We start from the raw sequence: 23374 nt of genomic DNA, 5'->3' as shown, positions 1-23374 counted from the left end.
GTGCGTAAGCGAAGGACCGCATTCGAATTTGGTGTGTGGGTGCAACCCACGTCAAAATCCAAGATGGCCACCGCCATGTATGTCTGATGCCATGTATGTCTTAACCTTGTGAGATGAATATCTTGAAAAATAAGCGAAGTACCAACTTCTAATATGGTGTGTGGGTGTATCTAGGCATAAGGAAGAACGCTATTGAAAATTGGGTCGCCACGTCAAAATCCAAGATGGCCGCCGCCATGTATGTCTGAACCTTGTGAGCGGAATATCTTGAAAAATAAGCGAAGTACCAACTTCCAATCTGGTGTGTGGGTGTATCTAGGCATAAGGAAGAACGCTATTGAAAATTGGGTGGCCATGTCAAAATCCAAGATGGCCGCCTCCATGTATGTCTGAACCTTGTGAGCGAAATATCATATCATAGCATGTTTTCTGCATCTTCCACTTTGTCAACTCACATCACTTCACCGACGGAGGACCTAGGCGTAACGCTTGTCATTATCTTTTTGGATTCTGTTACTTTTTGCCAAGACAGATTTGGCCCTCAGTTCAAATCTTCTGAATATCATTTGGCACCACTGGTTGCATCAATGCCTTTGCCTTTTGAGTGTTTTTTTTAAACTGCTCTCTTTTCTTTCTTTCTTTCTTTTTTATCCATGCTAGTCTTATATAATATTCTCCGTTGGTGATTCTGTCTCTCTGTCTGTGGGTGGGGCTTCAAAAACAAATCTCCACCATTTTGTTTTCTCATATAGCTTTGAGGCCTCTTTTGTTAGGCCCGTGGTTTCTTACTCTCTCTCACATTTTTATTTCAACTCTAATTCGATATCTCATTTCATTTGTTAGTCGCTAACATGGTTTTAGACTCGGTTGCAAACAACGGGAAGAAATTTCGATGAAAGTTTCCGTTTATAGAACAAAATGCATTTTACATGAAATGAACGCCTGTCCATTGAGACTCCCTCACGGCTTTATCTCGACTCTAATTCACCATTTGATTTCATTTTTATCGATGGTTTAAGACTCAGTTTTAGCAATAATTGAGAAAATTCACACACATACGGGAAATTGCCGAGACATAAAAAAAATTCGCGACACGATATATCATACACCGCCCAAATAACACAGACGGGAAATTGTCGAGAGATGTTTATTCGTTCTTATTTTATAAGTTATGTGCACGTACACTTTAAAGAAGTTTATTTGAAAGCTTTAATTTAAAAAATGTCATTTTGTATCATATATGTTGTGACAAAAAGAGACATTTTGGTTTTCACTGGACAGAAGGATGTATACACCGCCCATAAGACTTTTTTTTCCCCCCCCAATGACTTTTCCATTTGATGACAGTCGTCACGATGAAATGTTTAATTTAGACGTAGTCACAATAAAAAGTCAACAATGTGGGGAGAGGGGCGGAGCTTCGTTCAGTTATTGCCACAGACGGGAAATTGCCGAGATATATAAAAAAATCGCGGAACGGTATTTCATACTCCGCCCAAATAATTTCATACTCCGCCCTTGCCCTCTGCTAGAGGAAGATGAACAGCTTCGCGTGAAAGGAAAGCAAACAATTCGGTTTTGTTCTCATCGACTCGAAGGAAGTCCTTCCAGTTCTTTGGCATCACAGTAGAAGGAGTCACCCTTTTCCTGGTGCCCTTTCCCCTCTTCTGTCTTGTTGAGGCTTTCAGGCTGGCAGGTAGGTATAGTATAGGCTCTGGGGGGTTGCTTGTGTACATCTCTCTTCTACGGCAAAACTTTTGATTTTCCTGTTCTATATGTTGAGACCCTTGGAAAAAATCTGGGTAACACTCCCAGATCAAGTACGTTTTTTCTGCACACCCCAATACGTGATTATGACTTGAGGCCAATTAGCTGAAATAGCAAAATTCAGTTTTCATGGAATAATTCAAGAGTAGGCAGCTTTAGATTCAAATGTAACATTTATTTATCATGTTTAGACATAACTAACACATTTTTAGCATGGTTCAATACTATAAACTGTCTTTTTTAGGAAAAAAACACGTCATTTAGCTTCTTTTTCTCCAAAAATCACTTTGTTTGAAAGGCGCTCAAAATCCGATCACCTCTCATACACCCAATTATGTAGATAAAGCAACCAAAATTTGTCAGAAGCTTCCTTATGAAGCCCTTTAATAATTCCATGCATCATATTTATGATTCATTATATTGTATAGTGACAGTGGGGTCAAATGTTAACAAAGGTTACCCCTACCCCAAAAAGCGGTATAAACCAAAATTGGTTAAACTAGGGCATGCCCGTACTATATATACTAGGGCATGCCCGTACTATATATAAGCTAGGACGTGCCCGTACGTGGGTGCCCGTTCCTTGCCAAAAAAAAAAAAAAAAAAAATTTGTGTAGGGGTGTGTGTGTGTAAACATCCTAGGGCGTGCCCGTACGTGGGTGCAAAAAAACATGCGTGCAAACAACAACAACAAAAAAAACTTTGAAACCACGTGGCAGTAACGACCACAGAACCCCCCCCCCCCCTCTATTTACATGAATGGTTTGGTCCATTCGCAACGACCACAGAACCCCCCCCTCTATTTACATGCAATGGTTTGGTCCATTCGCAACGCCAAAGCGAACGGCGAACGGCTAAATCGCCATAGCTCGGTAAGTACTTGTCCGATTAATTTCAAACCTTGAAAAGGCACATCCTCGGGTCCCCAGCAATATACCTGGCAAGTTTAAAGTATATCGGACCCGTGGTTGTCGAGAAACAGCGGTCACAGACAAACAAACGTACAAACGTACAAACAAACAAACACACAGAGATTACTGGAATTATAGATAGATATCTAAAATTATATCCCCCCCCTCTATTTACATGAAATGGTTTGGTCCAAAGCGAACGGCTTGCGAGTACGGTGACAATCCCCCCCCTCTATTTACATGAAATGGTTTGGTCCAAAGCGAACGGCTTGCGGAGTTTGGTAAAGAAATCGCCATAGCGTGCACAAACGCGCAGGAAAGCGAAAGAATCGCAAATTAGTTTTAATTAGTTTTAAAACATAGTTTAACGCCAACATAGTTTGCCAACGTGAAATAAATGAATACGCTCTCAAATGTGCCGTCCGAGGCAGAGTCTGTTCGCCACGTTCGGCACACGTGATAGCTCGCTGCTCTCTGATTGGTTGAATCGTTTTTTGGACATAGCTCGGTAACTACTTGTCCGATTAATTTCAAACCTTGAAAAGGCACATCCTCGGGTCCCCAGCAATATACCTGGCAAGTTGCAAGTATATCGGACCCGTGGTTGTCGAGAAACAGCGGTCACAGACAAACAAACAAACAAACACACACACAGACACACACACACACACACACACAGATATTACTGGAATTATAGATAGATTGGTCTAACTTTAGAAGTAAGTGTGATATTCGGCTGATTTTGGTGTCTATGTATGGGTTTCTGATAGCAAGCTATTCATTGGAACCATAATCAACCCCTTTTGAATATACCTAATTTGCATAATTTCAAAATGGCCGCCAAACACCTCCTGGCAATGATGTTGACTAAATTTCGCTCAAAATTCAGCTTAAGCAAAACTATTACACTTACATAGCTTAAGGATTCATGAATTAAAAAATCATAACATGTCCACAAACCCAATATAACTGTCATAACAAGGAAGCGCGTGCTGTCAATTACCACCATTTACCACCCGTGCAACTTCAATACATGTACTCTTTATCAAGCGACAGGATTCTTGCAGGCATCAGGGGAAGCCTTTTTGCAATGACAAAAATTTACACATTTGACTATGGCGGTCCTACAGGGGCATGTTGACCTGGCACACTTAGTGCATGAACAGACAACTGTCCAATGTGATTCTAGAGTTTTCCACGTTGTCTCAGGTATCAGCTGTTCCTTGTCATGCGTATAACCACAATCCTCTGGCTTAAGTGCGATCACATTTTCAGAATCTTGATGAAGCTCCAAAGCATGCATGATATTGTAGGCATTGAAAAAGCTACGCTTCATATGTGGCAGGAGACATTGGCTGGTTGGTGGCAGGTTGTGATGAGAACTCCCTTTGACATGATGGAAGATCTCCGCATGCAAGTTCGAAAATTTCTTCGCATCGCTTTTTGGTTTCAGTACTTTGACCAAGTAGGATTCTGCATTCTTGATCAAAGGCTGAGAAAGGGTCGCCAACCCTCCAAAGTGCTTCAATAACTTTTCTGGCTCGGCATTCAAGGCGGCTTTCTTGGTCCCAACTTTGCTAGTGATATCACATCCTGTAAGACTGTGTACGGCAGGAAGAACAGCACAGAGTTGACATCCGATGCGCTCGAACAAGGTATGAAGGGGCACATACCGAGTGCTATCTCCAACTCCAGCTCGTACCCACAGCTCCTCTAGGTCATGTTGGAGAAAGACAGGCATGTGGTGGAGCAAGGCAACAACTACATCAGTATCATTGGAGACGACAACACATATTTTGTGTCCTTCTTTGAGCGCGTCCAAAACATGAAGGAGTATGCGAAGATCCGCCTCTTCAAATGTGGATTGAAGGTGTACCAGTGCGCTCTCATCTCCGTTGTGCATTTTCATACATTTCCAATCCTCGTTCTCTCTGGTCACCTGTCCGAGTACAGTTGGGTACTGACCGGTATTTGCAATATTTGAACGAACATGGCTGTAGATCAGTTTTTCAAGGAGAAGTTTGTTGTTGTTGGAAGGCCAGAATGTGTTCATATCCTTAGGTAGTGGTGTTGATGGCTCTATTGAAGTATATTCGATGGGTAGAGTGTCACTTCGCCTTTTCCTCTCGCTGTCCTTCACTGATGGGTCATCAGAATGCATGTCAAAGACATAGTCAGTCCGCCCAAACCAATGATATATGGCCGAAAATGACATGAAATTTGATAGAAGGTCATTGAATTTGGAGAGTTTCGTAACATTAACCTTTCGGATTGTGGCCATGATGTCGACTACAAATGATGCGTCTTTCCGATGACTATATGTAAATTCTTCCGGTTTTAGGTGCGTCTCCAACTCCTTCAGTAGCTGGCTCTTTGCTGGTTTAGTCATCATTCCTGCATCATCAAACAACACTGGGGAGGGAACAACATCGTACTTTAAGAGATCATCAGTGGTGAGGCCACGCTCCCGAGCTATTTCTATGTTTCTCTCAGCGATGTTCATCTCCTTCACTGTCGTCTTGGTAGTCTTCTGTGGCTTCTTTCGAAGAGTTTTCATCGTCTTCAAGTTTGTGCGGTGAATGGTACTGCTTATTCGTTCAGTCTTGGTGACAAACCTTTCCTTTCTGAATTTCAGGTACTTCTCTTTTCCTTTTGAAAAGGCATTGAGCATGTCAGTTTTTATATCATCGGACATAACCTCTTTTGTCACAAAGTTTTGTAGTGTTTTGGAAGCGTCTAGAGACAGAGGGGACCCCTTCTCTTCAATGAATCTCATCATCTCCTGAATATGTCCTTCTTTGCGGTTCGTTGTGGCTTGAGATGATTCGTGGTGGCTGTAAGTCTCATGTGTCCTGTCAATCACATCACTGTATTGCCGATGTAGGTTCTTCACTGCCATCATTTCATGGTATATTAGGTCCCACTGGGCGACATACTGTTTTTGCTTTGCATGTCCAATGACTCCATCGCTGCACTTAGATGAAAGGTTAATGCTTTGCTCTAATTTCTGGTCTCCTCCAACAGCGGTGAATCGGCCGGGTATCTCTCTGATTGAAAAATTGCCTTTGGCAAATTGTTCATGAACTGATGGTGCAGTCTCAGGTAGACGTCGCATGTCTTCAAGGTAGAGAGAACACCATCGCAAGTAGTTGGTCGAATCGAATGCCGCAAACAGGTTCAATGCACGCTGGACAGCGTCAAGATGCAGTTCCCAAATCCCTTCACGATCAGCTCTCAACAGATCACGGACAATATCCATCATTTGCAAGAACTGAGTCCAGAACTTGAAGTTTTCATTGGTATCAGACCGTGTTTGGATGAATCTGTTCAAATCTTCGACCAACGTTTTTGATGCATCAGCAAACTGAACCATATACTTCTGACTATCTGTGATGTATTTCTCCTCGACTAGACTGGAGGTTCGTCAGGATGGCAAGCTCATGTGTATATTGGTCGATGCCTTTCTCGGAGAAGAATTCTTTGTACTGGAGGCGTTCAAAGGCTTCAGCAAGGAGCTGCATACCCTCAAGACAGCGGCTGTAGTGACCTCCATGTAGAACAGAATTCTCGATGACAGTTGGACCAAAAACACCAGCCTGCAACCATGTGATGTCCGCGCCACTTCCATCCAGGAGTTTGCCAATACATTTCAAAACAGTTTTCACTAAGTGAAACGTTCCCAGGCATGGAACCAGGGTCCTGAATTCCTCTGGTCTCAGCAGTTGTATATCACGGACGATGCAATAAACACCTTCATCACAATACATTGGTATCTCATTTTGAGTCAGCTGAGAACCAATGTCCATAAAGTTCTTCATAGCCGTATAAACTGTCGCGTACTCTGTAACTGGATGCGGCAGAACAGGCACAAATGCAAGATTCTTTAATGGGATGGCCTCCTCCGTCCAAACAGAGTTGCTAGCACTCCAAGATGGCATTGTTTGTGACTCGGGGTAGATGGACACTTCATCATGCATGACGTTCAAGCGTGCGAGGGACCAAGAAATATCCTTCAGTTTTGCTGCATCGGCTTCGGAGGAAGTGTAAGGCAGTTCGGCCACTTTGTAAGTTGCTGGGATGTCAGCACGGCGTGCAGGCTTGTGAAAGTCGGACAGTACCTGGCATTTTAATATTAAACTGAATGACTGTGGCCCATGTGTGACCTGCGTGTCAGAAATCTTTGGTTTACTGGTCGACGACGGGGGTTTGTCTTGGTAGAGAACAGTCACAGTGTCATGTTCAGATACATTTGCCCCCTCATGGTCCCAGTTGTCAATTGCACCGGAGGTGAATTGCCCAGGATCAAAGTGTGACGGCAGTGAAACGCGATCGTTGTTGTGCTGTGCTGTAAACGTGGCAAGGTCATGTTGGTACCTACGCAGCTCCAGGTAGCTGATTGCTAGTCCTCCGTGGTTTAGAACTGTAGTTACAATTTTGCCACCACGCCCAAGACCATGAACTGATTCTGCATTCATAATATGCATTGGAGTTCTCTTTCTACCGCAGTGATGGATATAGTACATGACTTGGAAGACAGATTGTATCTTTCTGCAACGCTGTGTGGAGAGGCTGTTACCTGATGGCTTGCTACCGGTATCGTAGTCATCATCATCTTCTTCATCCTCATCAACTGGTTCATCACTTTGTCATGACAGCTTCGGCTGCTTTTGCATATGTGTCAGGATTGAAATTGTACAAATGACTGAAAAAACGTAGTACAGGTTCAGGGATATTCATCTCGCTCAAGGAATGCTTTAGATCATGCGCATCACAAAAGCTATCGTCAAGGCCAAAATCATACTCATCTAGAGCCTTCCTAATCACACCAGCGCATACCTGAACAGGATCAAGGGAACGAATGCGCTCAGCTAACACTTTCTTTGGAACACTGAATACCATCATTGATTTTTTGAACGAACTGGGATATGTAAAATCAATCTCATTACCAAAAGTGTTCAACAAGAAAACTTTTACATCTCTATTACGAAAGTTACATTTGTCATCAATATTGTTCAAAGAGTCTCTGATAGCACTAAGTTCATAACCCCTCCCTTCTTTTAGGCCTTGCTCTAACTCTTTAACAACCTGATTCCAAGCAAGCTGTTTCTCAGACACTTTTGGTATGGAAGCTTTATCACGAGAGTCATACTTATACAAGTATTTAGTCATGCAGTCCCTGTGGTAGTACAGTTCTGCTCCAAACACAGAATGCGCATCTTGAAGGTCGCACGTTCGGGTGAACACATCATCTTGAAAGAAGTTTGTCGCAGCCAGAAAGGCTGAAGCACGGCCTGATTCACTAATGCGATATTTCGTGTACTGTTGTTTGTGTGATTTACTGTCACAGATAATACACTTCACTTGACGTAAGGCTGTTGTGGACGTCTCTGTATTCGGTGGATGTCGGACGGCCTTAGAACGAGTACTTCTATCTTCTTCCTGCTCAGAACGGGACAGGTCTTGGCATACAGCGAGACTCTTCCTTTTCCTATTGAGAACTGAAGTCATGGTGTATTTTTTGTAACAGTCATTGGTCACATGATAAACAAACCCATCTCCTTTAACCAGCTTAAGCCGTTTGGAAACTTGATCATTGTGGATGTAACTTGCTTCTCGTATCCTTTTGCAACCATTAGTTGTGCTCACAGTTTTATCCCCTGCGCTTTTCTGGCAGATGATGCAGTTAGTCGCATCAAACGAACTGTCTTCGGGCGGTCCTGAGAGAGTAACAGACTCCATCGTCAGCGGCCACGCCTGAAAAACAAAAAATGGATATTAGTTACGTTTGTACGGCTGTAAAAATCTGCAAGGTCGGACCATATGCTGAAAATATAAAATGTGAAAGACTGATAAGCCACAAAGAAACCCATGTTTATCCCTATTAAAGGGCTTCATAAGGAAGCTTCTGACAAATTTTGGTTGCTTTATCTACATAATTGGGTGTATGAGAGGTGATCGGATTTTGAGCGCCTTTCAAACTGAAAGTGATTTTTGGAGAAAAAAGAAGCTAAATGACGGTTTTTTTTTCTAAAAAAGACAGTTTATAGTATTGAACCATGCTAAAAATGTGTTAGTTATGTCTAAACATGATAAATAAATGTTACATTTGAATCTAAAGCTGCCTACTCTTGAATTATTCCATGAAAACTGAATTTTGCTATTTCGGCTAATTGGCCTCAAGTCATAATCACGTATTGGGGTGTGCAGAAAAAACGTACTTGATCTGGGAGTGTTACCCAGATTTTTTCCAAGGGTCTCAACATATAGAACAGGAAAATCAAAAGTTTGGCCGTAGAAGAGAGATGTACACAAGCAACCCCCCAGAGCCAGGAGTAGTATACATCCCAGACAAGGTCAATGCAGCTGCTTTTCTCAAGTTGAGCAGAGATGTATGGTGCAAACACTCTTTCTCCATACTCTTGAAATGTTCTTGATGTTCCAGGATTTAGTATTTGAACCACAGCTGCACCATCGAGAATTGTTGCATCAGTCACAGGCGTACTGTTGTTTTTGAGCAGATCTGATTCCAGGCAGCGAAGTAGATCTGCTTTAACACCAATCCGCATTTTTCCTCCAGTTGAAAGAGCTGGTGGGACTGCCTGGTTTTCATGGGAGAAGAAATTGTCAATGTCTCCATCTCGTGTTTGACAGGAGATGTACAGCCTCGGAAAGAGACCACAGTCTCTCTTCAGTGCTGCGAGCTGTGCCTTCTGTTTTGACTTAATCTTGACCGGTGGCCTACTGAAGTGGCAACTTGTTCTTTGGAAGAGTTTGTGTGACAGGTGTTGTACACTGTTCTAGCCTTTCTGCCACAAACTTGGTGTACTGCTCCTCACCAAGGGTCTCGATCCTTCTAACAGTTTCGGCCACTTGGGTGTCCATGATGTCCCCTGTGTCAATGACTAGTAGGTCTTGGCTGTGTTCTCGAAATGGATTCCCCATCTCTTCCAATACTGTCACAAGTGCCTTAACCTCCTTCAGGAATGCTGCTTGCACTCCAGGTTGCTGGTCGTGGTGATGGTGTCCAGTGTCACCACCACCATCCTGTTGCTTTATGGCCTGTTCCTCAAACTCTGTAGTGAACCTGGCAATTTCTGGCCCTGCTACCATCCAGCGTCTGAGTGCTCCTGGATTGCTAGTCAATCCAATAGCCCCACCAGAACCTTTCACCATTGCATCGTTCTGCTCATGGGACTAGTCAAGTGCCATGGCAGAGAACTTGTTGCTGGTTTTGTGCACCACAAAATTTCCAGACTTAAATTCTGTTAGGACATCCGGGTTGTTTTCAGCGAGAGTCGTCATATCACGGATGTGTACGGAAAGCCATCTGGAGTAGTGCGTGTGATCTAGGGCGAACATCCAGGGCATGATCTGCGTCAGGGATTCCACGTACAGCTGGAAGTTACCTTCACGAAGTGACCTGATGTACCGCAGCAAGAGAAGCTCCAATGACAGGGTCTTAAGCCAGTAGTCAAAGTGGACACTGGTCTTTGCCCACTCTATGCACCACTCCTCAAAAGGCAGACTATCTGGTTGCATGGCATCAGTATCATCGGATGTGCAGTCTTCACTGTAAGCTTGTTGGAGGAGTGTATAAAGGCTTGCAGCTGTGACGTGATGTGCATGGCGGGTCTTGGTGACATGGCTGGCATGTATGAAGGAATTTGCTGTTCCGGAGCTTGCAATGTCAGCCTGTACCACTGTACCAGGGCGTTTGTCCAGCCACTGTCTTCCAACCAGTCTCCCAGCAACTTCAACGTGGCCATCTCGATGTGTAGACCACCGAACATGATCACAAAGTGATCCTCTCCGTGAGTGGCTGGCCAGGTCCACTGGATCTCTTTAGCAAGGGCATACAGTGGTTGGTCAGCAGCAAGGACAGGCGTCTGACCAGGGTTCAAGTGCTGAACTGCTGCCTTGATGATGTCCATGGAGTGCCGTATCATTGCCACTGAGTGTGCGTTGTCAAGAAACAGAGGAAATAGTGCGTTGATTGCTGCAGGTGGGGTGACAGCTTGGTGTGCGTCAGCGTGGTAGGCAGACCACGATATCCAGCCATCCATTGTAGACATTTCAAGAGCTGTCTTGACTCTGCTGAGCCATGCATACTCATCTTCTGTGGCAGCTGCAGCAGCCAGGAGGTTGGAAGCTCTCACGGGACCTTGTACAGCCGGTGCACTAAAGTCCTTTGTCTTGAAGGCAGCTGGTGGTACAGTTGTGTAGGCTGATGGCAGAGGTGTCACTGACTTGGTGGAAGAGCCACCGTGACTAATCAATGTTACACCACGATCAGTTCCGCCATGTGTGTGTGACGGATGCTGCATAAGCGAGATTCCGGTGCTGTGGAAAGGAATCTTTGGCTGTTGCAGAACTTGGATTGTTGTCGATGTTGTCCACAGCTCCTGTTGTGAACAGTCCATAACGCAACTTTGGTGGGCAAACTACATCTTCTACACTAAAGCTCTGGCAGACACCATTGGCAATGTCTGATGTGAGTTGCAACAGTCTGTCATAGGAGACACACAATCCCAGGTTGAACAGTGTGTCAACCAGCTCTTTACTTCGTGTAACTGCATGGATCTTGAGGGACAGATAGAGTGGGAGTGGAGTTTCTCGGCTGCGGCTGTGATGTGCTGAGCTTGATGAATCCACGTTTCGTGCATGCTTCACGCTGTTGAACACCATCAATTGGGAGATTGCTAGGGCAGGTTTTGCGGTGGTTGTGTGGACCAGCTGTGTCTGATGCTTGATGTTTGCCCCATCGAGTATCATGTTGACTAGAGCTAAGAGGGATGGTGGCACAGCCTCCTGTTGGCAGTTTGCCTGGAACGACCCCATCAAAGGAGAAACTTGAGTCAAAGATCTCTTTGCGCACCACCTGTGCTGCTCGCATTAAGTGCATGGCATCACTGTCATAACAGGCCATCTTGAGGGCTGGTCCAATGTCCTTCTCAAAACTTAGAAGTGTGTCTCTTCCCTGTGAATATGCCCTCAGATCAGGAAGCACAGAAAGCAGCCTGCTTTTCAGTCTGGTAGTGTGAATCAGTTTCCCTACAGTCAGACCAAGCTGCTCCAGTCTGACCTTGTACAGCTGAGCGATGTCTATCAGTTTGAAGACAGGAGCACTGTCTTCATTACTATTCATGGCTTCCAAGAATGCCACTAGCTCAGCAAAGGCTATGCCATGCAGGCAAGAATAATCTCCATCATTGCCTTTGGGTGCAGCCTGCCTGGCTCTGTTGTACAGTGAACGCAGACAGTCGTGATGGTACTTGGCCTCAATGGCAATCATGTCTCCTGCTGCAAGCTTGGCCAGCAGAGCAGTGTCCTCGACTTCAAGGGCACACCTCCGCACATTTGTGTCAATGTTGTAGGTTGATGCTTTATGTAAGCCTGCAGAACCAGCAGGCTTATTGCAGAAGAAACAAGTAGGCTCTGTGGACTGTGGATGGCTGTGAGCAGATCGCGTGTGCACAGTCGAGGTACTTCGTTGTTGTCCTGTAGTTAATTCTCCCCGATGTTGCTCGTCAAACGCCTTTTTGTTGAATTTTAGCAGACATTTCTTGTGCCACTCAGCCCTGTGTGCCGTTAGAGTGGATTCTATGCCATCTCCATCATCCAATAGCTCCAGGTTGATGTCCATTGGCATGTGCTGAAAGGTCTGGAACCGGAGAAGGTCTTCTGCCAAGGATGCATAGCCACTACCTACTGGCTGTTTCGTTGATCTGAGCGGACATTGTAAAGATTCGTCTGTTACTACTTGGCAGAGGACGCAAATGTCCCAGTTAGTGCTTGGGGCTGGCTTGGATTGCTTGGATGTGGAGGGCTGGGTAGGGCCCATCAGGATGTGACACTTTGGCATGGTTGCGACAAAATCACCACGGCAGGAGAGGGGATTCTGAAACGCAAAAAACACAATGTTAACACCAACCACCATACCCCATTTTACATCGAGGGTATTTACTTAAGTGAGGTGGATAACCACAACAATTGTGCATCTTATGTGAAAAGCAGGACATTTATAACATCGTTAGTGCATACCATTAGGTTTATTTTAAGATATCTGTATACTTGGGATACTTCATTCTTGACCTTATTTTTTGGTCAGTTTTGACCTTGACCTTGACCTAAATGCATTTCCTTCAATTCTGGCGATCTCAAAAGTATCACCAAATGAATGGCCATCCCCAATTTATTTGGAAATGATACCTTAAATGTTTTTCTACGCTGTTTGGTTCCAAAATTAAGCGCGTTTGAACATTACCCCTGGGGAACTGGCGGCCATCTTGTATTTGACCTCTCACGGTCCTCAGAGGTCAAATCTGACTTCCCTCCACATCTGAAAATAAACCTTATGGTATATACTAACTATGCTAGAAATTTCATGCTTTTCTCAAAAAATGCCAGTTTGAGTACCAGTTCACTGGTAATTCCCTGTTTGTCGTTAAAGGCGGCAAAAAGGGTTGGCGTCAGGAAGGGCATCCGGCCGTAAAACATTGCTTCAAATAGGGGACCGAAAAACAACAACAACCACGGTTCCCGAAAAAGGCCAACCCCCGCTTTGCGGGGAAAAATGGCCTCTAAAGGTGTTTTTTTTTTTTTTTTCTCTCTCAAAAAATGCACAATTTGTTAAAATATGAGAGCTTATCCGCTGTACTCGGTGTATACACTGCCCATAACACTTTTTTCCCAAGGACTTTGCCATTTGATGACAGTCGTCATGATGAAATGTTTAATTTAGATGTAGTCACAATAAAAAGTCAACAACAGAAAGTTGGTTGTGCACGTGGGGAAAAGGAGTGCAGGGAGAGGAGTAAAGTGAAGAGAGGAGTGGGGAGGAGTTGGAAAGGATTGAGGAAGTGAGGGGAGGGGAGTAAAGCGAAGAGAGGAGTGGGAAGGAGTTGGAAAGGAGTGGGGAGGAGTTGGAAAGGAGTGGGGAGGAGTTGGAAAGGAGTGGGGAGGAGTTGGGGAGGAGTTGGAAAGGAGTGGGGAGGAGTTGGAAAGGAGTGGGGAGGAGTTGGAAAGGAGTGGGGAGGAGTTGGAAAGGAGTGGGGAGGAGTTGGAAAGGAGTGGGGAGGAGTTGGAAAGGAGTGGGGAGGAGTTGGAAAGGAGTGGGGAGGAGTTGGAAAGGAGTGGGGAGGAGTTGGAAAGGAGTGGGGAAGAGTTGGAAAGGAATGGGGAGGAGTTGGAAAGGAGTGGGGAGGAGTTGGAAAGGAGTGGGGAGGAGTTGGAAAGGAGTGGGGAGGAGTTGGAAAGGAGTGGGGAGGAGTTGGAAAGGAGTGGGGAGGAGTTGGAAAGGAGTGGGGAGGAGTTGGAAAGGAGTGGGGAGGAGTTGGAAAGGAGTGGGGAGGAGTTGGAAAGGAGTGGGGAGGAGTTGGAAAGGAGTGGGGAGGAGTTGGAAAGGAGTGGGGAGGAGTTGGAAAGGAGTGGGGAGGAGTTGGAAAGGAGTGGAGAGGAGTTGGAAAGGAGTGGGGAGGAGTTGGAAAGGAGTGGGGAGGAGTTGGAAAGGAGTGGGGAGGAGTTGGAAAGGAGTGGGGAGGAGTTGGAAAGGAGTGGGGAGGAGTTGGAAAGGAGTGGGGAGGAGTTGGGGAGAAGTTGGAAAGGAGTGGGGAGGAGTTGGAAAGGAGTGGGGAGGAGTTGGAAAGGAGTGGGGAGGAGTTGGAAAGGAGTGGGGAGGAGTTGGAAAGGAGTGGGGAGGAGTTGGGAAGGAGTGGGGAGGAGTTGGGAAGGAGTGGGGAGGAGTTGGAAAGGAGTGGGGAGGAGTTGGAGAGGAGTGGGGAGGAGTTGGAAAGGAGTGGGGAGGAGTTGGAGAGGAGTGGGGAGGAGTTGGAAAGGAGTGGGGAGGAGTTGGAAAGGAGTGGGGAGGAGTTGGAAAGGAGTGGGGAGGAGTTGGAAAGGAGTGGGGAGGAGTTGGAAAGGAGTGGGGAGGAGTTGGAAAGGAGTGGGGAGGATTTGGAAAGGAGTGAGTGAGTGCGGAGGAGGTGCCACATGTTCAAATGCCACACAGGTCCATGCCCGTGGGACTCTCACGGGTGCCCCCACTCCTGTTCCTAAAAATAGGTGGTGGAGATAATATTGTGGAAGAATGTTTTGATTGGCCTGGTGGTGGTCATGCTCAATGATTTTTTTTTTCTCTCTCTCTCTCCCTCTCTCTCTCTCTCTCTCTCTCTCTCTGTCTCTGTCTCTCTCTCTGTCTCTGTCTCTATCTCTGTCTCTCTCTCTCTCTCTCTGTCTCTCTTTTCCATCAGGGTTTTTTTGTATGGCCTGGCACAAGAAATTGAGGACGTGAACTTGGAGAAAATGCTTTTTCTTCTTCCCGATGTTAATAAAAACAAGATCAAGGTGAGAAGCATCCAGAGAAAGGGGCTTTGATATTGTTTGTGCTTGAATGTATACTTCATTCTTTTAACTCCTGTTTGTTGTCAATACCTGTGTGAACCAGATGTTATTGCTATACGTTTCTGGCACTGTTTAATACAGAGGTTGGACCACCATGCCTCTTCCAATTACTCCTATCTCCTCTCAGCCACATTTCTTTTTATTTCCACTGTGCCAAAGGGCATTCCCACATCGATAATTACATATTCCTTCATTACCTCGTCAAAACAGCAGAATATTTAACTCTTTCCCCTCCCCTATCATGCTATCACTGACTTCACAGAAACCGCGATCGAAACAGCAACAGCATGACTACAAGGAGTATGGCGAGAAAGGTGGATGGGACATGACAGACAAACCAAGCGAGTCAACAGATATGGGCAGGGAGGAGGGAATGCGACCTTATGTCCAATTAAATGAAATAAATAAACCTAAACCCTCTCGGTGCCACAGAAAACGGACTTGATACAACTATTGGGGATGCCCCTTCGTGGTGGGTGCACCACCAATGCAAGTAGGGGGCGAAATATTCCCCATTCTTCCCTACCGCCAGGATTCGTGAGGACAGCGCGGTTACTGTCAGAGTGCCAATCAGTCTCCATGGACCGGCCCTTTCCCTCTTTTCTCTCTCTCTCTCTCTCTCTCTCTCTCTCTCTTCTCCCTCCCCCCCTCTCTCTCTCCCTCTCTCTCTCTCCCTCTCTCTCCCTCTCTCTCTTCTCCCTCTCTCTCTCTCTCTCTTCTCTCTCTCGCTCTCGCTCTCGCTCTCGCTCTCTCTCTTCTCCCTACCCGAGGAAATAAACGAGGATTTAACAGGCATGGAGCTGAGAATATGCAGGGCAATGGTGCAGCTCGGGAACAAGAAGGGTGTCAGGATTGATGCCGTGGAGGCGAGGGATTGTGAGGCAGCGTCCACATCTCCAGAGAGCAGTCCTCCCTCTCCCAACATGAAGCAGAGCAGCAGACACAGAGGCTGGGAGCGATGTTCTTCTCAAGGTCACACTTCCGTCTCCTCACACCTGTGTGGACACAGCCCTCCTGACCTCTGGGACTCAATATTTTTCCACAGTGGCACTGCCCTTCTGGACGGCGGATCTCCTCTAGCCAGCCCTCCATACATAGTGGGCTGTCATCGGCTGTTGCTTCTCATGGGCAGTACCACATGCTCTGGCATCCCACCCCTCTCCAAGGCTTGACAGCCGACTATACTGCCATGGCTCGTGGTGCTCCAGCCAAACAGTTCCCTTTGAAAATGCGTCCTTTTGAAATGCGAAACACTTTCCCGTGTGCTCCCGTTCCCAATTCCTCACCTGGCCTCGCCCATACAGTCGTAGCCAAAAATATTGCCACACTTGCACTTTTTTCAAATAATGCACCATTTCTTCCAGAAAATTGTTGAAATTAAAAAATCTTTTGGTATCCACATATGTATTTCTTTGGTTTGCAGTGGAACAAAACAAAAAAAAGCTGAAAACATAACTAAATCTTAGCTTATTCCACACAGAGATCCTAAAATGGCCCGGACAATACTATTGCCACCTTTAAGAAGTTGTTAGGAATAATTAGATTTCAAGCAGGTGATTCTCCTTTACTTTGGAATTGAACTCACCTGCGGTGAGTTGCAAGTGCCTGCAATATAAAATCACTCGTTCAACCCGATTGAATGGAGAAAAGGAGTCATTCTGCTGTTTTGTGTCACTGTGTGTACCGCAATAAACTTGGAGAACAGAAAGAAAACCAGAGAATTGCCTGAGGAGGTCAGACACAAGATTTTAGCCAAGCATGGACAATCTCAAGGCTACAAGTCCATCTCCAGAGACCTTGACGCTCCTGTGTCCACCGTACGCAATGCTATCAGGAAGTTTAAGGCCCATGGCATTGTAGCCAACCTCCCTGGACGTGGCCGCAAGAGAAAGCTTGATCGAAGATTGCAGCGACATTGTTGGAATGGTTGAGAAAGCATCTCCATCAACTGCCAAACAGATTCTAGCTGACCTTCAGACACAAGGTACGACAGTTTAAACTCGCACCATCCATCGCCAACTCGGTGAATGGGGGTTCTATGGTAGGAAACCCAGGAGGACTCCACTGCTAAGAAAGCCTGATTGGAGTTTGTCAAAACACACCTGAAGGAGCCAAAATCCTTCTGGGAGAATGTCCTATGGACAGATGAGACCAAATTAGAGCTTTTTGGTAAAGGACATCATCTCTATGTTTACAGAAAACAAAATTAAGTCTTCAAAGAAAAGAACACCTTCCTTACAGTCAAACATGGAGGAGGTTCAGTGATGTTTTTGGGTTGCTGTTCTGCCCCTGGCACTGGGTGCCTTGAGTGTGTGCATGGCATCATGAAATCAGGTGATTACAAAGGCGTTTTGGAGCGTAATGTACAACCCAGCGTCAGAAAACTGGGTCTCCGTCATGGGTCTTGCAGCAGGACAATGGTCCCAAACATGCTTCAAAAAGCACCCAGGAATGGTTCAAGACAAAATGCTGGATTGTTCTGAAGTGGCCACCAATGAGTCCAGATCTAAATCCCATTGAACACCTGTGGGGAGATCTGAAAACAGCAGTTGGGAGAAGGCACCCTTCAAATCTGGGAGAACTGGAGCAGTTTGCACATGAAGAGTGGGCCAAACAAACTGCCAGTAGAGAGGTGGAGGAAGCTCATTCATGGCTATAGGAAGTGCTTGACTACAGTTATTTTGTCCAAAGGTTGTGCTACCAATTATTAAGTCTGGTGTGTCAATAATTTTGTGAATGCCATTTCTGTTTATTTTCTGATTTAAAAGGATATATTAAGTTCTGAATCAAAAACAAAGGTTCCGTAATCGTGAAGACCAAATACTTTTGTCAATTTCAACTTATTTTTAGGGAAAATTGTGAGTTATTTGAAAAAAGTGCAAAGGTGCAAATATTTTTGGCCACGACTGTTCATGAGGTTTTACACCAAACAATCTTTTCCCGAGCTATACAACAACAACAACAACAACAACAACAGGCATTTTAAGGCCATTTTCCCTGCTAGAGTGGGGGTTAGCCTTGCGGTCCCCCATGACAATCTTCTCCATAACTGTTTATATATTACTGTTTATATATTAACCGAGCTGTACTGTTTATATATATATATATATATGACATAAACTGCCTCCTCGGTGTCACGTGTAGCAAGACAACTTACTTTGACATTTTCCCAGTTAACAAGAGTAAATCTACGCAACGCGAATCACATGGACCATGCTAAACTTTACATTCTAACTATGGATCCCTACCTCCCCTTCCACGTAAATATTAATGGATCAGACAAGACAAATGCAATATAAATATCATTGGTATATTATATCCTTTTGCTGAAAACTCGTTTGCACCAACTACAGCTTGTCGCATTTGGGAGGGAAAATAGCTGGTTAACTGGATCTGAAGCTAAAGCCAAAACTTTTAACAGACTGGTCATTTTAACTGCTTTACATGGATATTTTATTAATGCAATTTTTATACCAGAATAGCCTAATACCAAAAGTTCACATGTTCTGTGGGGTACAAAAATCGGAATCCAGTAGCAAATTAATAAATGAAAGAATATGAATAAATATCTTCATTATTATGGAAAAGTTAGTTTGAAATTGTGGTATGTAAAAGCTTGGCAATGATTTAAGCATAAAATTGCTGTGTAATACTCCGGCAAGTTTCCAGATCAATGCTGTATTTCCAAACAGAAAAATAAGTAACTTGAACAGCACTCAGTAGAATGCATACCTCCGCCAAGCTGAAGAGTTTACGTTTTGTATCCCACTGATAGGCCAGATCTGGATTCGGACCTGAACCAAAATCTAGTTGGCTTCTTCTTGTCACCTACCAAACTCATCCACCAAGTTTCATCTGAATCTGTCCATAACTTTTTGAGATATCATGCTATATATAGTTTTGGCCCTATCTCTCAATGGTGAAGAATTGCTTGAGAAATTTTTTTCAACTCTGATCTGGATTCGGATCTGGATCTTCACCAAAGTCTTATCAATTTGTCCTTGTCAACACCCGACCTGTTCATTAAGTTTCCTCCAAATCCATCGATATCTTTTTGAGATATCCTGCTCTCAGACAAACAGGGATGAAAACATAACTTGCCGTCCCACCTTTGATGGCAGAGTTAGCAATTCTGCTGGAGGATATTTGGTAGCTGAAAAAAAAAATAACCAAATAAACTAATTATTGCTTCATTTGTTGTGCTATTGCATGGCATTACATGCAAGTGGTATCATAATACAATAAATATAATATACCCATCAATTTTGCTAAAGAAACATTTGCAAAGTAAAATAAAATAAATCAAACATACTGTATATGCATTGCAAGCCTTTATTATTATTATTACTAGCGTGACTCAGTGCGCTCCACGTGCCTTACCACACGTCGTTTCAGAGGGGTAGGCATCTTTGACCATTTTAGTGTCTTTTGGGTCTTCAGGGCCATTTGGGTCTTTCGGGTCTTTTGGATCCTCTGGGCCTTTAAGGGTATTTTCGGTCTTCGGGGTATTTTTGGTCTTCAGGGTATTTTTGGTCTTCAGGGTCTTCGGGGTGTTTTGGGTCTTCGAGGTGTTTTGGGTCTTCGGGGTGTTTTGGGTCTTCCGGGTGTTTTGGGTCTTCGGGGTGTTTTGGGTCTTCGAGGTGTTTTGGGTCTTCGGGGTGTTTTGGGTCTTCGGGGTGTTTTGGGTCTTCGGGGTGTTTTGGGTCTTCGAGGTGTTTTGGGTCTTCGGGGTGTTTTGGGTCTTCGGGGTGTTTTGGGTCTTCGGGGTGTTTTGGGTCTTCGGGGTGTTTTGGGTCTTCGAGGTGTTTTGGGTCTTCGGGGTGTTTTGGGTCTTCGGGGTGTTTTGGGTCTTCGGGGTGTTTTGGGTCTTCGGGGTCTTCAGGGTCTTCGGGGTCTTCTGTGTGTTTTGGGTCTTCGTGGTCTTTTTGGGTCTTCCGGGTGTTTTTGGGTCTTCGGGGTCTTTTTGAGCCTCAGGGCCTTGATGGTTATTTTGGGGTCTGAAGGGTCTTCAGGGAATTAAAGGGTCGTGAAAGGTCTGAGGGGTCTCAGCAGTGTTAACGCAATTAAGAGGGTTGAATAAGAGGGTGGTAATTTTATTTGAAGAATAAGAAGACGTTTTCGTCGCACATAAACATACATTACCATGTACGTTTGCTCTATTATAATAAGATTATTATTATTATTATTATTATTATTATTATTATTATTATTATTATTGCTGCCTTCAATCAGATTTGAACCCACAATCTTGGGAACGCCTGTCGAGCTCCTCACCACTCATCTCCAAGTTGTAGTAATTATATCGAGCAATTTTTGTGAACCCTGGTTAAAGAGATTATTTGGTCGTTCATTGGCTTGTAAATCAATCAATCCTCGTATCAAGCTCTTATCGGAATGTTGAGATGAGATATTGATTTGCAGATTGTATTGTAATACTGGATTGATGTTCCTTTCTAGAGTACCTTGTCCTTCTTCATTGAGATGAGTAAGAAGGAGAAAGTGACAAAATTGAACCTTGGTGTCCTGAAGGATTTGCTGGTAAACGTAAACCGTTATGACCTTGTTAAAAAGTTGGAGACATTTCAGGAGGAGGAAGGTAAGACTTTTTTTTTTTATTGTGAACTTTAAAGGCTTCAAAATATCTTACAAATGAAATAATCGAAGTCGAAACAGTATGAGCTTTGCAAACCATCGCCATAATCCATAAACTCGAGTAAGCATCATGTGTGAATGAAGTTTACCTTGCAACTCACATTTGTCTCTTTTTTTTTTTTTCAATTAATCTTAGGGACAAGGCCCTATCAGTTTATTGTCCCCCGTCGCACCGCGGAGCGAAAGGGGGACTATGGTTTTCCCCTCTGTCCGTTCGTGTGTAAGCGAAGGACCGAATTCTAATTTGGTGTGTGGGTGCAACTAGGCATATGGAAGAACCCTATTGAAAATTAGGTCGCCACGTCAAAATCCAAGATGGCCGCCGCCATGTATGTCTGAACCTTGTGAGCGGAATATCTTGAAAAATAAATGAACTACTAACTTCTAATCTGGTGTGTGGGTGTATCTACGCATAAGAACCACCTTTAGATGCCATTTTCCCCTGCAGGGCAGGGGTTGGCCTTTTTCGGGCACCATGGTCCCCTTTTTGAAGCAATGTTTTACGGCCGGATGCCCTTCCTGCCACCAACCCTGTTAGTCGACTCTTGCGACACACGGAATTACCAGTGAACTAGTACTCAATTTGCCGACCTCGGAAGGATGACAGGCCGAGTCAACCCCCCTGGCGTTAATTCAGCGATTGACCAGGATTCAAACCCAGGATCCTAGGATCCCAAGTGTATCTACGCATAAGGAAGAACGCTATTGAAAATTGGGTCGCCACGTCAAAATCCAAGATGGCCGCCTTGCGTCTTCCACTTTGTCAACTCGCATCACTTCACCGACGGGGGCCTAGGCGTAACGCTTGTTACATTAGCATGGGGCAATACTACAGCAGAAAGGTGAAAGTATTGTGCGCTTAATGATAAAAGCATCTAATTTGGAACAGAGTTAGGCTATATCTAAAGGAAGATTTTTGGCTATAGGGCCATCGCAGAAATGTCCTGTGGCAGCCATTTTCCAAAATGGCTGCAATTTCCATGCACTTTCCACATACGTCTCGGGTTGGGACAACTCGTCATTACAATTTTAATTTATTGGAACCATTTCACATTTGTAAAGTTAGTAATGGTATTTTAAAACCAAGAAATGCTGTCTGGTGCACATCCTTTTGGTGCCAATGTCACAGATCTGCTGTATACCCATAAATAGTATGTAGGCAGATGCTCAATATGCTGCTGTGATACTTAAGCTGCACATTCTCCTGCACATTCACAAAGTGCTGTACAGTGTACATGGAAGTGTGCCTTAACACATTTACACAACCCCCTACAGCCCTTCTTACAGCCGCATCTCAAGAGTTCCCGGCAGGCATTTGATGCTTCTGGAAGTGTTGTCCAGCATGCATCCCATTCCCCATTGTCGCCCTTGTTCCATCCCCATTCGCTTGGGCTTGGAAGCTGAGGAGCTACAATCATCATTTGGCCCCAGCAGTACCCAGCGTGGAATGAAGCCCTCCTTGTGTGTTGAAATAATGCTGCCTTTGTTGGAGGAAGACCATCAAGTGCTCTACCCTTCTGAGAAAAGAGCTGTTTGCGGGCCTGATTGACACATTGCTCATTACTAGTACGGTCATACAGCAAGATCACAAAGCGCTCTTGTTGCTCCATTGAGTCATCTACAGACTCTTGTGTAGCACTCAATGTGCAAAATGCTGATGTCAGCTCAATGTAGCACCTCCATGTGTCCCATGCAGTCTTCTTTCCTCGACCAGCAAATAACGAGACAGTGTCACATCCCGTGAATGCATGAAACACTGGCAGAGCTGCACACTTCTCAGGACCCAGAGCCTTGGCCATATCGTGAGCTACCAAGAGACAAAAGTTCTTTCCAGTTCCAAAGGCAACCCACAGCTCAGGAATGTTGAGTTGCTGTGCTGCTGTTACTGCCAGAACAACCACATCAGTATTAATTGTGTGGATTGAGATCTTTGTATACCCTTGTTTCACAGCATCCTGCACATGGAGCATGATTCTTGTATCAGCTTCCTCGTGGTTGCAGGGAGCAAGGCCTTCTTCATCTCGACGCTGATTACAAAGGATGCCAGAGTGATGTGTGGTGATGACTTGCTTGTCAGTGTCCATTGATCTAATGCAGACTGCCAGAAAAGAGAACAGTTCCACCTTGTTCTCATCAATCCTGAGAAACTCATTCCAATTCCTCGGAACTAGGGTGGATGGCTCCACACTTCTTCTAACTCCTTTCCCTCTTCTCTTCCGTGTACCTGCTTTCAGACTGTCCGTAAAGTACTCAGCCCACACAATGTCTACCCGTCTTGCTTGCTGCAGGTGAGCTCTGATGTGAGGTAGGAACACTGCAGTTGCATAATCGTCAAATGTTTTGGCTAGACCAGGTTGCAGCATATTGACAACTGCAGCTCTATCAAGAACAATAACATCTGCAGCTGGTACAGACGCACTGGTTTGTGAAGGAACTAGTTCTTCCAGACAGCCTACCAGCTGTGATTTCACTCCAGTTCTCAACTTGCCCATCTGTGACAGTGAAGGTGGGCAAGCCTGATTCTCATGTTGAAAGAACTCATTGAGGTCCCCATCTCGTATCTGTGAGGCAATGTATAGCCTGGAGAACAAATAACAGTCGTTCTTCAGTGATGTTAGCTGCTGTTGTCCCTTTGACTTTTGTTG

General features: G+C 44.8%; 1 protein-coding gene across 4 annotated transcripts in view; it reads left to right on the top strand.

Moving 5' to 3' along the window:
- LOC137416973 (caspase-8) overlaps positions 1 to 23374 on the top strand; it is a 63761-nt gene that overhangs the window by 14768 nt on the left and 25619 nt on the right. For all 4 annotated transcript variants that reach the window (XM_078781832.1, XM_068102681.2, XM_078781840.1 and 1 more), the window contains exons 3-4: positions 14927 to 15020; positions 20535 to 20673. In XM_078781832.1, the coding sequence (XP_078637958.1) occupies positions 14927 to 15020; positions 20535 to 20673 (233 nt within the window). The remainder of the gene's footprint in view (positions 1 to 14926; positions 15021 to 20534; positions 20674 to 23374) is intronic.

This window comes from Myxine glutinosa, chromosome 1 (assembly GCF_964187855.1).
Source record: "Myxine glutinosa chromosome 1, kmMyxGlut1.1, whole genome shotgun sequence".
Classification (NCBI taxonomy): Eukaryota; Metazoa; Chordata; class Myxini; order Myxiniformes; family Myxinidae; genus Myxine; species Myxine glutinosa.
The sequence above is the reverse complement of the archived record's forward strand: the minus strand, read 5'-3'. Positions and strand labels throughout refer to the sequence as shown.